A 12,966-nucleotide genomic window follows, 5' to 3' on the forward strand; every position below is an offset into this window, starting at 1 on the left:
CCCCGTCCCTGAGAAAGGAGGTCCTTCCTCAGGGGAATCGGCCAGGGAGGTGCTGTCGTGAGGAGTACTAGTTCGGAGAACCAGGTCTGGGCGGGCCAGTATGGCGCGACCAGAATGACCTGCTCTTCGTCCTCCCTGACCTTGTGCAGGGTCTGCGCAAGAAGGCTCACTGGGGGAAACGCATATTTGCGGCCCCGCGGCCAGCTGTGCGCCAGTCATCCGTGCCGAGCGTGCCCTCGGTCAGGGAATAATACAGGGCGCAATGGGTCGAGTCGTGAGAGGCAAACAGATCTATCTGTGCGTCCCCGAACTGGTCCCAAATCAGCTGAACCGACTGGGGATGGAGTCGCCAATCTCCCGGGAGGGGCTGAAGCCGTGCGCTGCACAGTTCAGGGCTCTGGGGATGTAAATGGCATGAAGCGACCTCAGATGCTTCTGACTCCATATGAGGAGGTGGCGGGCAAGTTGCGACAATCGGCGGGAGCGTAGACCACCTTGATGGTTGATGTACGCTACAGTGGCGGTATTGTCTGAACGGACTAGTACGTGTTGGTTCTTGAGCACGGCCCGGAAGCGGCGCAGAGCAAGACGTACGGCCAGCAACTCGAGGCAATTGATGTGCCAGAGGCGGCGGGGTCCTGTCCAGGAGCCCGCGGCAGCACGTCCATTGCACATGGCACCCCAGCCCGCGGAGGAGGCATCTGTCGATACAACAACATGCCGCGAAGCTCGTTCCAGGGGCATTCCGGCCCGTGGAAAACTGAGGTTCGACCACGGGGTGAAGGTCTGACGGCAGGTCGGAGTAACTGTTACTCGGAGGGTGCCGTGTTGCCATGCCCACCTCGGGACTCGGTCGCGAAGCCAAAGCTGAAGCGGTCTCATATGAAGCAATCCGAGCGGCGTTGCCGCGGCTGCAGAAGCCATATGCCCAGGAGCCTCTGAAAAAGTTTCAGTGGAACCGCACTCTTGCCCTCGAACTGTCTCAGGCAAGTCAGCAGTGACTGCGCGCGCGCTAGCTCGTAAGCTGCGCGGACATGGCGACCGAGTCGATATCCATACCGAGAAAAGAGATCCTCTGCACGGGGCAAAGTTTGCTCTTCTCCCAGTTGACCCGAAGGCCCAGACGAGCTAGGTGCCGAAGCACTAGGTCCCTGTGTTCGCAACCTGAACTCGAGAGTGAGCTATGATCAGCCAGTCGTCGATATAACTCAGGATGCGAACCCCGTGTTCCCGAAGGGGAACAAGGGCAGCCTCGACGACCTTCGTGAAGATGCGAGGAGACAGGGCTAGCCCGAAAGGGAAAACCGCGTACTGGATGCCTGCCCCTGAAAGAAAACCGAAGGAATGGTCTGTGTCAAGGAGAATAGAGACATGAAGTAGGCGTCCTTCAGGTCGATCGCTGCAAACCAATCCTGGGCCGTATGCATTCGAAAACGCGTTTGAGCATCTTGAACGGCATCCTGTGAAGGGAGCGGTTCAGCACGCGCAAGTCCAGGATTGGCCGTAACCCACCGGTTTTATTGGGGACAATGAAGTAGGGGCTGAGAAGCCGGCTGGACCTCATCTCGGCTGGAGGGACAGTCTCGATTGCGCCCTTCGCCAGCAGGGTGGCAATCTCTGCTCTCCTGATGGGGGCATAGCCACCGACAAAAGTGGAGCGGACTCCCAAAGTGGGGAGGAGACCGTGCGAACTGAATCGCATAGCCGAGCCTGATGGTCCGCGCGACCCAGCGGGCCAGACGGGGAAGCTCTAACCAGGCTCCCAGGAACTGAACCAGCGGGATCATGCGACCACAGGCGTCCCCCCGGAGGGGCAGCGAGGCGGAGTAACTGGCCCAGACGTGGACGGCATAGCGGCCCGATGTGGGGGCACAGTTAGCAACCGCGCCCTGGCAGAGGGGCCAGGGGAGGACCAGGCTGGTCGTCCCGCGGGGGCCTGCTCTGCCAGGGGTCTGGCGACAGAGGGGGACAGGGGCGAAGCGGTCCGTGGACGGCACGCCATGTCAACCACCTCTGGGACAGAGGGGGACGAGGAGAGCACGGCTTGTGGGCGGCGCTCTGTGACGTCCGAGAACTCTGTGCTCAGAGACGGGAGAATCAGCTCTTTGGAGAATAAGGATTCTTCCCCGGCCCTCCCCGGCCGTCGGGACAGAATCAACCTCACTCTGCTCATGGGCGGCTGAGAGCTGTTGGGCAAGCCCTCAACCGCACCGCCGAAGAGGCCGACCTGGGATATGGGAATGTCGGACAGACGGGTCCGCGCGACATCCAGCACATCAGACAGGTTCAGCCACAGACTGGTGAGCATCACCTGACCCAGGGAGCGTACGGCCACTTTCGTCGCTCAGAGAGCAAGGTCAGTGGCGGCGCGCAGCTCAGTGAAGAGCCCTGGGTCAGTCCCGCCCTCGTGCAGGTCCATGAGCATATGGGTCAGGTGGACCAGCAGAATGACCATGGCATGCAGTGAGGCGGCTGCCAGTCCCGTGGCGCTATAGGATCTCGCCACAAGCGTAGACGAAAAACTACAGGCCACGGGCGGGTGCTTAGGATTGCGCCGAGAAGAAGCACTCTGAGGACACATAGCATCGCAACAGAGCGTTCAGCCGGGGGAACCCCAGTGTACCCAAGGGCAGCGGCCCATCGAGGGGAGGAAAGGCGGATGAGATCAGCGAGCGGTCCTGAGAAGACAAGGGGGTCTTCTAGGACTTCGAGATCTCATGATGCACGTCCGGGAAGAGAGGTATTGGGGTTTGCCACGGACGAGGGTCGGCGGCCTTACCCAAAACCAATCGTCCCAGGAAAGCATGGCCGTCATCTCCGGATCAGACTCAGGCACAGCCGTATGCACACCGGAAGGTGGCAGCTGTGACGAGCCCTCACTTCCAGAAGACTCAAGCCCACCTAGTGATGCTGCAACAGACATGGCATCTTCCTCTGTAGCTTCAACTGAAACACGCGGGCCACCAGAGGGTAGACTCGCGGGAATCAGTAGTTCACTAGCGGGCACCGTCATTGAAGAGGGGGGCTGGGGTCACGGACACATAGTCGGCGCCTTGTTCCAGACCGTAACCCTCAGGTCACCCTGGCCACCCGCCGAAGATCGGGGGGTGGATGAGGGGAATCTCACTCTTGCGAGTTCACCGAGTCTCGACCTATTTATGACGCGATGATCACGTTCCCTTGCGAGAACATGAGTCACCCACGAGCGCTGTTCAAGCATGATCAAACACACTAGACAGCGCTCGTGCCCATCAGAGTCCGATACCAGTCCGCTGCAACCAGAAATGCACGGGCGAGCCGTCTTTAAAAAGACGTGCCGCGTGCGAGCTCTTTTATGAGAGGAGAGAAAAAACTCCGCGATGTTGAAGCGCACAGGGAGACACACACACACTGGCAGATTACTGCACAGATCAGCAGGCACTGTGAGCTCGCTGCAGATCGCCGTCACACCAACACCGGAGAGAGAAGCTCGTCTCGTAGAGCGAAGTCAGAGATGACTGTGGAGTGAAGAAATGCTCTTGGCTCCGAAGCGAAAACATATCTGCCTGTTGCCGGCGTCCTCCTTTTATACCCACGAGGTGGGGCGGAGTTACGCCATGCAAATTCCGCAGACCCATGGCATTTCCTTGCCATTGGCTCGTTTTGTAATACTCGAAGTCGATAGGTGTTCTAAGCGAAACCCCCATTCGTCGTCATCCGACGTAACTCGGAGTGACAACGAAAGGGAACAAGTGGTTCTCTAACTGTTTTGGTCACGCCCCCATTTTTATACCTCCCAAAACTCACCCCACTTCTGACGAACAAATAATTTCACTAAAAAGTATGAGTAACAACCAGTCAATCACAACAATTGCAAACAACAAACAATCCAATCAATTACCATTGGACAAAATCAAGTTCAGTCCTACATTTTTTTCCATTTCAGGCCGACCACGCCTCATGTAGACCGTGCCTCAGCTCATTTGATCGGTTTACTGTTTTGAAACTTATATATTTATTATAAGTTGTAAAGCAAGTTTTTCAAAACCATGTTTTTTCAAAACCACAGCGTTTACATGCAAATGTTGTGCAGCGGTCAAATGCATGTATCTTGTGCATGTTTATTTACAGAAACGAGTAAAAAAGCTGCACGGTGGAATTCAAAAATGCCTTTTGTGTGAACTGGTAAATATTATATTTAGGTAATATCACAGGAGCAGTACACAGTGCTGTTCCTCAGACCAACAGCAAAACTGTGAGTGTGATTTTGCTTATACACAATAGTTCAATCAACAATAAGTTACAGTTTTTTCTTGATTGCTAACACATAATTCATGAAACAATTCAACATTTTCTCACAACTGTAAACACAATCTCAAAACTACCATCTACCAGTTTGTACAAACCTCAAATGTCCGTTGCCAGTCAAAAACATATTATCTTTTGTCAAAATCAAACTTTGGCCACAGATGACACAAAAAACCTACTTAATGTTTACACATGGATAAATGTTTGCAATCTGAGCTCACAGTGTGACACTTGAATTAATTATATTGCGTACTTGTGTTTTCTGAATGAGAGCATGAGACATGAGACATTTTTGTGAGTTTTGCAGAAAACTTAGAGAAAATTGGAACGAGAGTGAAATGTTTGGAACGTTTTGAGAAACGTGCCTTTGTTTCGAGAATTGAATGAATGGTTTAGGAAATTTGACCAAGTGAATCAGTTATAGTATGTTAGCAATTAAGAAAAACTGTAGTAAATTACTTTTTCTAGTTCTGCCTGTCCAACAAAAACAGTTCTAAATCCACTGCAGAATCATCTCCGACACCTAGCAAAGCCAAGTAGTGATGTTTTGTTCCTGAACGAATCAGTATTTTTGAATGAATCAGTATTTTTTCAATGAGTGAATGAATCACTGACTCAGTCATAATGACAAGCTACTTGTCGCCACGTACTGGCGTAACAATGTAACCTGGAGAAAGGCCATGTTTACCCACAAAACAAACAGAGACAATGGGAATAAGTTACATTACCAGGCAAATTGTAGGTCTAGAACTAACTGGTTAAGCAGCTAATTAAGTACTATAGGATGGAGTGATAAATGAAGGATATTGCAGCCAAGAGCTTAAAATAAAATCGCCAAAAGAATCCAAACTTATAGCGCTTGAAAAAAACACTGACAAAGAAAAAGCGGGTCCTTCTTTCTTGGTGGTCTTTATTACAGTGTGAACTAATGTGTGTTTCTCTTCAAAGAACCTGTTCATGGAAATCTTTGCGTCTGGCTTTTAGTTGAGGAGCTAATTTCAAGCATCCTGTCTTTTGTTAATAGTGTTTCTTGATTATAAGGTTTTAATAATAGTGTAGTTTGGGACGATGTAGGAGTGCTGAGCTGTACAAGTCTCTCAGTGAGAACAGGTGTTTCCTAGAGGAGGTCAGGAGTGTGTGTGTGTGTGTGTGTGTGTGTGTGTGTGTGTGTGTGTGTGTGTGTGTGTGTGTGTGTGTGTGTGTGTGTGTGTGTGTGTGTGTGTGTGTGTGTGTGTGTGTGTGTGTGTGTGTGTGTGTGTGTGTGTGTGTGTGTGTGTGTGTGTGTGTGTGTGTGTGTGTGTGTGTGTGTGTGTGTGTGTGTGTGTGTGTGTGTGTGTGTGTGTGTGTGTGTGGGGAGGGGGGAGGTATACGGGGAAAGCTGAGTCAGGCTCACCATGCTGGCGGGAGGTCCTGCACCATCAAACCGCCCAGTAGAATTAAAGAGAAGCAGTAATTTTCCTGTAATAAGAGAGTGTTGATGGGGAGCACAAAGCCAGTGATGGATTGTAAGAAGAGATTCTATCTTCTTGCCTTTTTTAATACCTTTTCTGGCAGCCGTTGCTATCAAACATATATCACAAGGCTGTGTTGTGTGTTGTGTCTTTTCACTTTTCTTTTCTGTCCTTAAGCTGACATTATATTAATAAACAGAGCTTGTATTTTCAAAATATTCAAAACACTCTGTCTCTTCAGATAATGCATCCATTTAATGAAAAAGAATAAACAGCTCTAAAAGGAGAAGCCATAATAGTGCCTGGCTGTACTGTACTGAGAAGGGATCATTCAAGGTCATTGGCTGTCAAAGGCTTGGTTATAGAGAGATAGACTGGCAGACACAGATGGACTTCACTTGATCCTCAGTCATTTAAATTGCAGCGTCAGACTATTCTTCCTTGTGACAAAGGAATGTATAGCACTTAGAGTTACTACAATTATAAAAGTACTTCAATTAGAAATTGGACAGCAATGAATTAAAGGTGAATTAATTAAAAACTTTACATTTATCATTCAGAATCGCACCTGCTCCCTTTCATTTGGTTGACACACATGCTTTACGTTCATGAAGCAGAACAAATAAGAGAACTAAAGAATAATATAAATGCTTATTAATCTAAAGATTGCATAAATATAGGACTACATTCGTGAATTATTTCATGATTATTTGAAATAGATTTGTTGTAACATTGTAAGTCTGTAAATGCACAAGTATTTTTTTCCCGTAATTTCTTTTAAAAAATATATTTAAAAAATCTTACTGACCTCTAACTTTTGAACAGCAGTGTATATTTTTAAGCTGTGGTTAAAGACCAGTCAAAGTTCTTTAAAAGCTATACTATGTTATATCAATATACTAATATTGAATTAATACATCCTGCATGTATCACAATGGATAATGTCCATCCTTCCGTTTTTATCTAGTAAAGATATGGAAAACTTTAGAAATGCAAAAGTAATGCAATGTGAGCAAGACAATAACAGTTCAGAAAGAATGGGTTAATTATTAAAGCAATTCCATTGCAGTTTTACTAATTGATCATAAAACATTTTTGGAGACCATCCCCATGTGTTAAGTACAACTGGTCATACTTTGGTGTTTTGTTCTTACACTAAAATGATGGCTAAGGTGCTCGTCTGGTTTCATTACATATTATTCATGTTACATATATATTTGTGTACCACTTCAAGCAGAATTTACTATCTCTTGTTGATATTATAGAGTGTGGCTTGAAAATCTACACTAGATGCTATCAGAAATAGACGTGTTAAGGCGACTGAGAATGTTCCTCTCAGACTGTTTGGCTGGTGTTTGCTTACAGGGCCGTGTGAATGGTAACACCCTGCTGCCTACACCAGTCTACTTAAAACATCTGGGGAAATACTAACCCCCATCACACACACAAACACACTCAGACACACAAACTGATCCTCCAAATAGCTTGTCGGTTGCTGAGCTGGCAGACTTTTTTTGTATGTTCTCTTTGAATATGAGGGGCAGCCATTTTGCCCCCTGGTGTATGAATCAGATTTATGATGTTCATTATGGTTGCTACTATTCCGCTCATGGAGGCAGGGCAGTAAAACACCACTATGAAACGCTGGACGAGCCTTCTGCGCCGCGCACACATCTGCAGAACGCCTTTTTTTACGAGCTCCCGTGCCAGGCTTCCAGGACAGACTGTGATCTATCAACATTTATTCCCACCACAGCCAAGAACAGAGTGGGAAAGAGAGTCTCTGTGTGAGAGGCTGAGCGCGAGGAGAAAGAGAGAGTGAGAGGCCGAGAGGAAGATCGAGAGGACAAGCCAAAGCACTTTTTGTTTTGATTCTGGCTCATTTAGGGCTTTCACACACACAGCCAGACTCCCTCCAATGAATCCGTCCATACAGAACAAGATTATTATCTAGGCCTCCCGATGCTGTGTTCTTTTCCCCTGCCACTTATTGTACACATGTGAAAAAGCCAATAACTTGGCTTAAAGCCCTGATTTTCTTTAAAGGAGACAGTGTGAGACCATTATCTTAAAGGGTTAATGAACCCTTTATCATCATCTAAAACAGTATGACTTTAGTCATCCAAACCTGTATGACTTTGTGTAACACAAAGGAAGATGTTTTTTGACTGGTTTGTCTGAACAATTTAACTTAAAGGGGTCCAAAACAACACTGGACCCCAGCGGCTTTCACTGTGTAAAAAAAATAAAATAAAATAAAAAAAACCTTTTTAAATTATATTTTTTAGGTTCCACAGAAAGTTTTAGAATGACATGAGGGTGAGTAAATGATGACAGAATTTTCATTTCAGGGTGAAATATCCCTTTAATTAACTTTATAGCCAATGTGAGAACACAAGAAAAAGTGATGAAGAGAGTTAGCTAGACTCAAACTCCGCAGGAGAAGAGGAGGGTGAGCTGAAGGAAGAAGAACAGTAAAGAAAGTAAATGAGAAGCAGATTATAGGCAGTTACTGGCAGGAAGCATCAGTTTCCTCCCTCACTATAGCGGCAGACCCCCATTGAGAGGATGAAGGCCTGGAGTGTGTTTGTGAGTGTGTGCGGTTGTGTTTGTGTGTTTGCTTCCGTTTCGTTGCGGTTCACTGCCATCCCCTCCTCATTGCTTCGTGGCAGTCTGTGGCGCTGTGATGGGGAGGGGGTGAAACTTGTCCCAAACATAAACCTTACCAACTAAACATGAATATGCAATACACTGGAAAAATGTGCTTCTGGCAACATTTCTGCAAAATAATTTTGCATTGCTTTTTACACTTTTTTGTGTGATGCAAAGTGAAATGTCTAATGAGTGGCACTAAAAACACTGTCAGTTTTATCTGAAATAGATGAACGTGAATCCTGAAACATTTTATTATATTGGTTGTTGTGCACATCGTGGCAGTTTAGAAATGAAATGTCTGGTGAGTGTCACTAAAATTTTAATGCTCTATTGTGCTTGAAAATAACGTACCACCTACACTAAACCCTACCCTTGACCTAACCAACAGAGTTAACAAAAACAAAGGAGATACAAATGAATTGGTTCTTTGAGCTCTTTTCTCATGACTAAACCCTTGGGTTATCTAGCCCACTTTTATATACTCCACAACTTCCTAATCCACTTTTATTGGCTGCAAAAAACAAAACAAAAAAAAAAGTTCTCCATATCATTCTGAAATGCATCTATGGAAGCTGTTGTCATCCTTTCAACTACAGTCATTTTAAGTCTATTCTGAGCCAAAGGGTGGATTTAGGCTGATGCATGTCTAAATCAAAACAGAGTAAATATTACGCAAAAGCTTGCATATCAAAAAGTGATAAAGAAGAAACGAGTGATGCGCAGCATAATCTGACCTATATCCAATACACTAGCTCTGTGCTACAAAACTATACTGTCATCAATAAGTTATACAATCTGTAAATTACTGGCATCTGTCCTTCTCATTCTGGTGAGAGCAGTGAGTTCCTCAACAGTGAACATGAGAGTTGGCCAGATATAAGATATAAAAATAATATATTTACTGAGGTTTAAGCATAAAGCAAGTGGGGGGAAAAATGTGGAAATGGAAAAACAACAAAATCCATTTAATCAAGACGAGAAGATTATATTATTGGAAAATAATACACAGATTTGTTGATATTAATTTTGGAGTGTATGAATATAATTCACCGTTCACACAGAGATGTATGACAGCTTGAGAAAAATGCACATTTTTGAACACTGCATGTGACAAAAGTGCATTTATCTGTATAAATGTTTGTAATAAAATGTCTCACTTTCTTTTAGCCTTGTTACTCTGACTATTTAATGCTCCTTTTGATTATTGTTCTCACTCACTTTCCTTTTGCACCCCAACAGCCTCCATCTGAAGCTTGTGTCACAAGTGGGATTGGATGCGATCCTTGTTGCCTTTATAAGGCATACGAGAAGGCTCCCAGCTCCGTCAGCTCATTAAAAACACAACATGCCCACACGCAACCATAATAACGCAGATCATCATACTCCTTCAAACACTGTCTTTACCTCAGGCAAGCCACAAGACAAGATGAAATGAGAAAATCCCCCAACCAAGAGAAAAAAGCCCAAATCAGTAATATAATCATAATGAGGCTCGTGGTTTATTTCCAAACAACTTTTTTCATCAGTTGATTCCCCTTGAAGATCTCGACTCTGTCAAATCTTTAATAAAGCACCACACCGTAAATAACCAAAAAAACTCTCTACAGCAATGAGCCACGTCTTTCTTTCCTTTCATTTATCCAAAAGTCATCTGTTTATTTCTGCCGTGTGAACATACTGTTCAAAACTCACCAGAGGTAAAGATGAATAATGCAGTTGTGTTGAATTATTTGCTGATAAAGTTAGTTAAGCTTTTGTCTTACATGTACAAAAATACAAACATTAACACAAATACATCCTCACATACTTCATCAGCCAAACGAGAGCATTAAATCTAGAGGGTCTGGCTCTGTACCTTCTATAATCCTTTTTTTTGGACACTCAGTATCTCTCTCTCCAGTAGTGTTTTCTGCTATGTATAACCCTCATAATGGGATATACATACAGATATTGCACACACATAGTTGGACAGAAATTGCAAACATACACACACACACTCTCACACATCCGTAATCGTGCCTATACCTCTTGTGTTGGTTGCCATGTCCGCCACCTTCTGAAAGGCATCCAGAAAGGCCACTGCTGCTAGCACGGTGGTTCTGAAAAGCACAAAACCAATGGGATTAATTGATGACGTTGTCTTTTCTTAGCATTCAATAAAACCTTCTTCACATGACAGGTGCGGATGTGAGCCGGAGACTGAACTTACCGGAGTTGAGAGTGCAGCTTGGTGGCCTTGGCACTGAAGTCTTCCCAGACAGGATATGAACACTGCAAAAGAACAAAGACACAAGGCGAATTATGACTGCGTCCTTTGTGTAAATATGTGTTCGATATAGAAGGCAGTAAATGTGTCATTTCTGTTCTCTTACGAGAGTATCTCTCGTACTGCTTAATATCTTACGCTATGGGGAAAACCTCTTTTCCACGAGATATTGAAGCCAAAAATTATCCTTTAATTTTGATTAATGTAAAACGCTGTGCGGCAGCGTGCAGACATAGGCAAGACGGCTCGCGCGCCTATTGGCTGCCCTGCGGCAACAGCAGCAAGCCTATCGAGAGAGGCCCTGCGTGACGTGACATCCAATGGGGGTGCTTCGCGCCCATTTCGTCGCGTCCCGCCAGAATAGGCGTGGCCTTGGCCTATAAATACGCTCGACAGGCTGATACAAACTGATTTTCATCTCTTCAGCGAAGCACTACTGCATCGCTCGATCCGGAGTGAGAAGCCGCGCCGTCTGATAGTAAGCCTTCTGCGGGACGAGCCTTCGAGCCTGAAGCCGCTGGCCTTCACCTCACCGCCTTCAGCCGCCGTACCTGCTACGCTTTCCGGCGTTAATATCCTTTTTCACTGCTAGAGTGTGTGTTCGCCGTCGCGACTCACACTCTCTCTCTCTCTCTCTCTCTCTCTTTATCTAAAAGAGCAGCGTCTTTTTGAAGACGCTTCGTTCCTGTGGAACTATTGCCATGGTGACTCTGAGGACTTGCCTGGCATTTTTTCTCCGAGTCTGCACTCCCGCCCGCTGTAGTGCCGCGCCGCAAAGCGCCGTATTCAGCGGGTCCTCGAGCCTTCTCCAGCCCGTGAAAGCTCGCCGGTTCGCCCGCCAGCTTCACCAGCTTCAATCGAGTCGCTCACTGACGGACAGCGGCCGCCGCGCGCCGCCGCTTCCGCCATTAGTGACGACAAGATAGCTGCATCGGTAGAGGAGGCCAGCTATTGCCATGGTGAGTGAGACTCCCGCCCGCTGTAGTGCCGCGCCGCAAAGCGCCGTACTCAGCGGGTCCCGGATCCTTCTCCAGCCGTGAAAGCTCGCCGGTTCGCCCGCCAGCTTCACCAGCTTCAATCGAGTCGCTCACTGACGGACAACGGCCGCCGCGCGCCGCCGCTTCTGCCATTAATGACGACGAGATAGCTGCATCTGTAGAGGAGGCCAGCTGCTATATCCCCGCGTTGGACAGTGAGGATTGGGCGAGCTCTGTGGATCTCCCCCTTCTGCCCGCGAGTCGTCAGGGAAACGGGCCAGCATCAAAACCGCGGCTAGCTTTCTTTACGTTATAAGAAAGCTACCCCGCCCCCGCCCCCCGTGGGCATGCGTCACCGGCGAAATGAGGAAAGAGTGTATTTTTAGTCCCGCCGAGGCCGGACCAATCTCCATTTCTCAAACATTTCTCAGCTCCTCTTAGTTTGAGCGGCTGAAAATGTCAATATTGCAGGAATGAGCCTGTTGTATAACACGCACGCCTGCAAACAAACGCCAACACACAAAACTGTGATGACGCTCTATTATGTGCTCGAGCTATTTTAAGCTGTTGTCGTTTCCCCCTGTGGCTCAGTGGCGAAACCTACAGCCATCGCACGGGAGACCCGTGTTCGATCCCAGCTCTCGCAGCAGATAAAATTTAGCATCGCCGCGGCCAGACTTGCACTGATACTTTTCGCTCGTTCAGTTCCAAGAAAATGTGACTGTTCCAGTGTATTTTGCAGTAAACAAGCCGGTACCATGGCCCGCTTGCCTGCACACAAATGCCGTTTCCACGGCGACCCAGAAAAATCATATAAGCAATGTATTTTCTGGTATTCCGGCCACAGCCGATGGTGTTATGAGTGTAATAAAAATGCCCACAGCCCAGTGTTCATTTCTACACACAAACACAGCCCGCCACAGTGCAGGGCTCGCACATATGAAATCGACTCATGTCAATTGTGCATTAAATGTAGTGAATGTACCCACAACCCAGTGCCCACAAACACTACACACTGCATGTGCCACGTTTTCTGTAAAACGAAACCAACACACATACAGTCAGCTAAGACCCACGGTGTTTAAGTCTCGCCGCGGCCAGACTCCACCGAAACCTCTCGCTCGTTCAGTTCCAAACAATGTGACTGTTCCAGTGTATTTCGCAGTAAACAAGCCGGTACAACAGCCCGCTTGCCTGCACATTAACGCCATTTTTACGGCGACGCAGATAAATCCAATAAAGAGTGTATTTTCTGGTGTCCCGGCCATAGCCGATGGTGTTATGAGTGTTGTAAGAATGCCCACGTCACAGTGCCCATTCCCACACGCAG

The 12,966-nt window shown here is 47.0% G+C and overlaps 1 protein-coding gene across 4 annotated transcripts in view; it reads right to left on the bottom strand.

Annotated features, from left to right (window-relative positions):
- Positions 1 to 12,966, bottom strand: part of mtss1lb (MTSS I-BAR domain containing 2b) — a 91,600-nt gene that overhangs the window by 53,276 nt on the left and 25,358 nt on the right. For all 4 annotated transcript variants that reach the window (XM_077229337.1, XM_077229335.1, XM_077229336.1 and 1 more), the window contains exons 2-3: positions 10,603 to 10,664; positions 10,419 to 10,492 (exon numbers count right to left, since the gene is read on the bottom strand). In XM_077229337.1, the coding sequence (XP_077085452.1) occupies positions 10,419 to 10,492; positions 10,603 to 10,664 (136 nt within the window). The remainder of the gene's footprint in view (positions 1 to 10,418; positions 10,493 to 10,602; positions 10,665 to 12,966) is intronic.

The sequence above is a fragment of the Siphateles boraxobius genome, unplaced genomic scaffold, assembly GCF_051911475.1.
Source record: "Siphateles boraxobius isolate OS27281-9 unplaced genomic scaffold, OSU_SipBor_1 130, whole genome shotgun sequence".
In the NCBI taxonomy this organism is placed as follows: domain Eukaryota; kingdom Metazoa; phylum Chordata; class Actinopteri; order Cypriniformes; family Leuciscidae; genus Siphateles; species Siphateles boraxobius.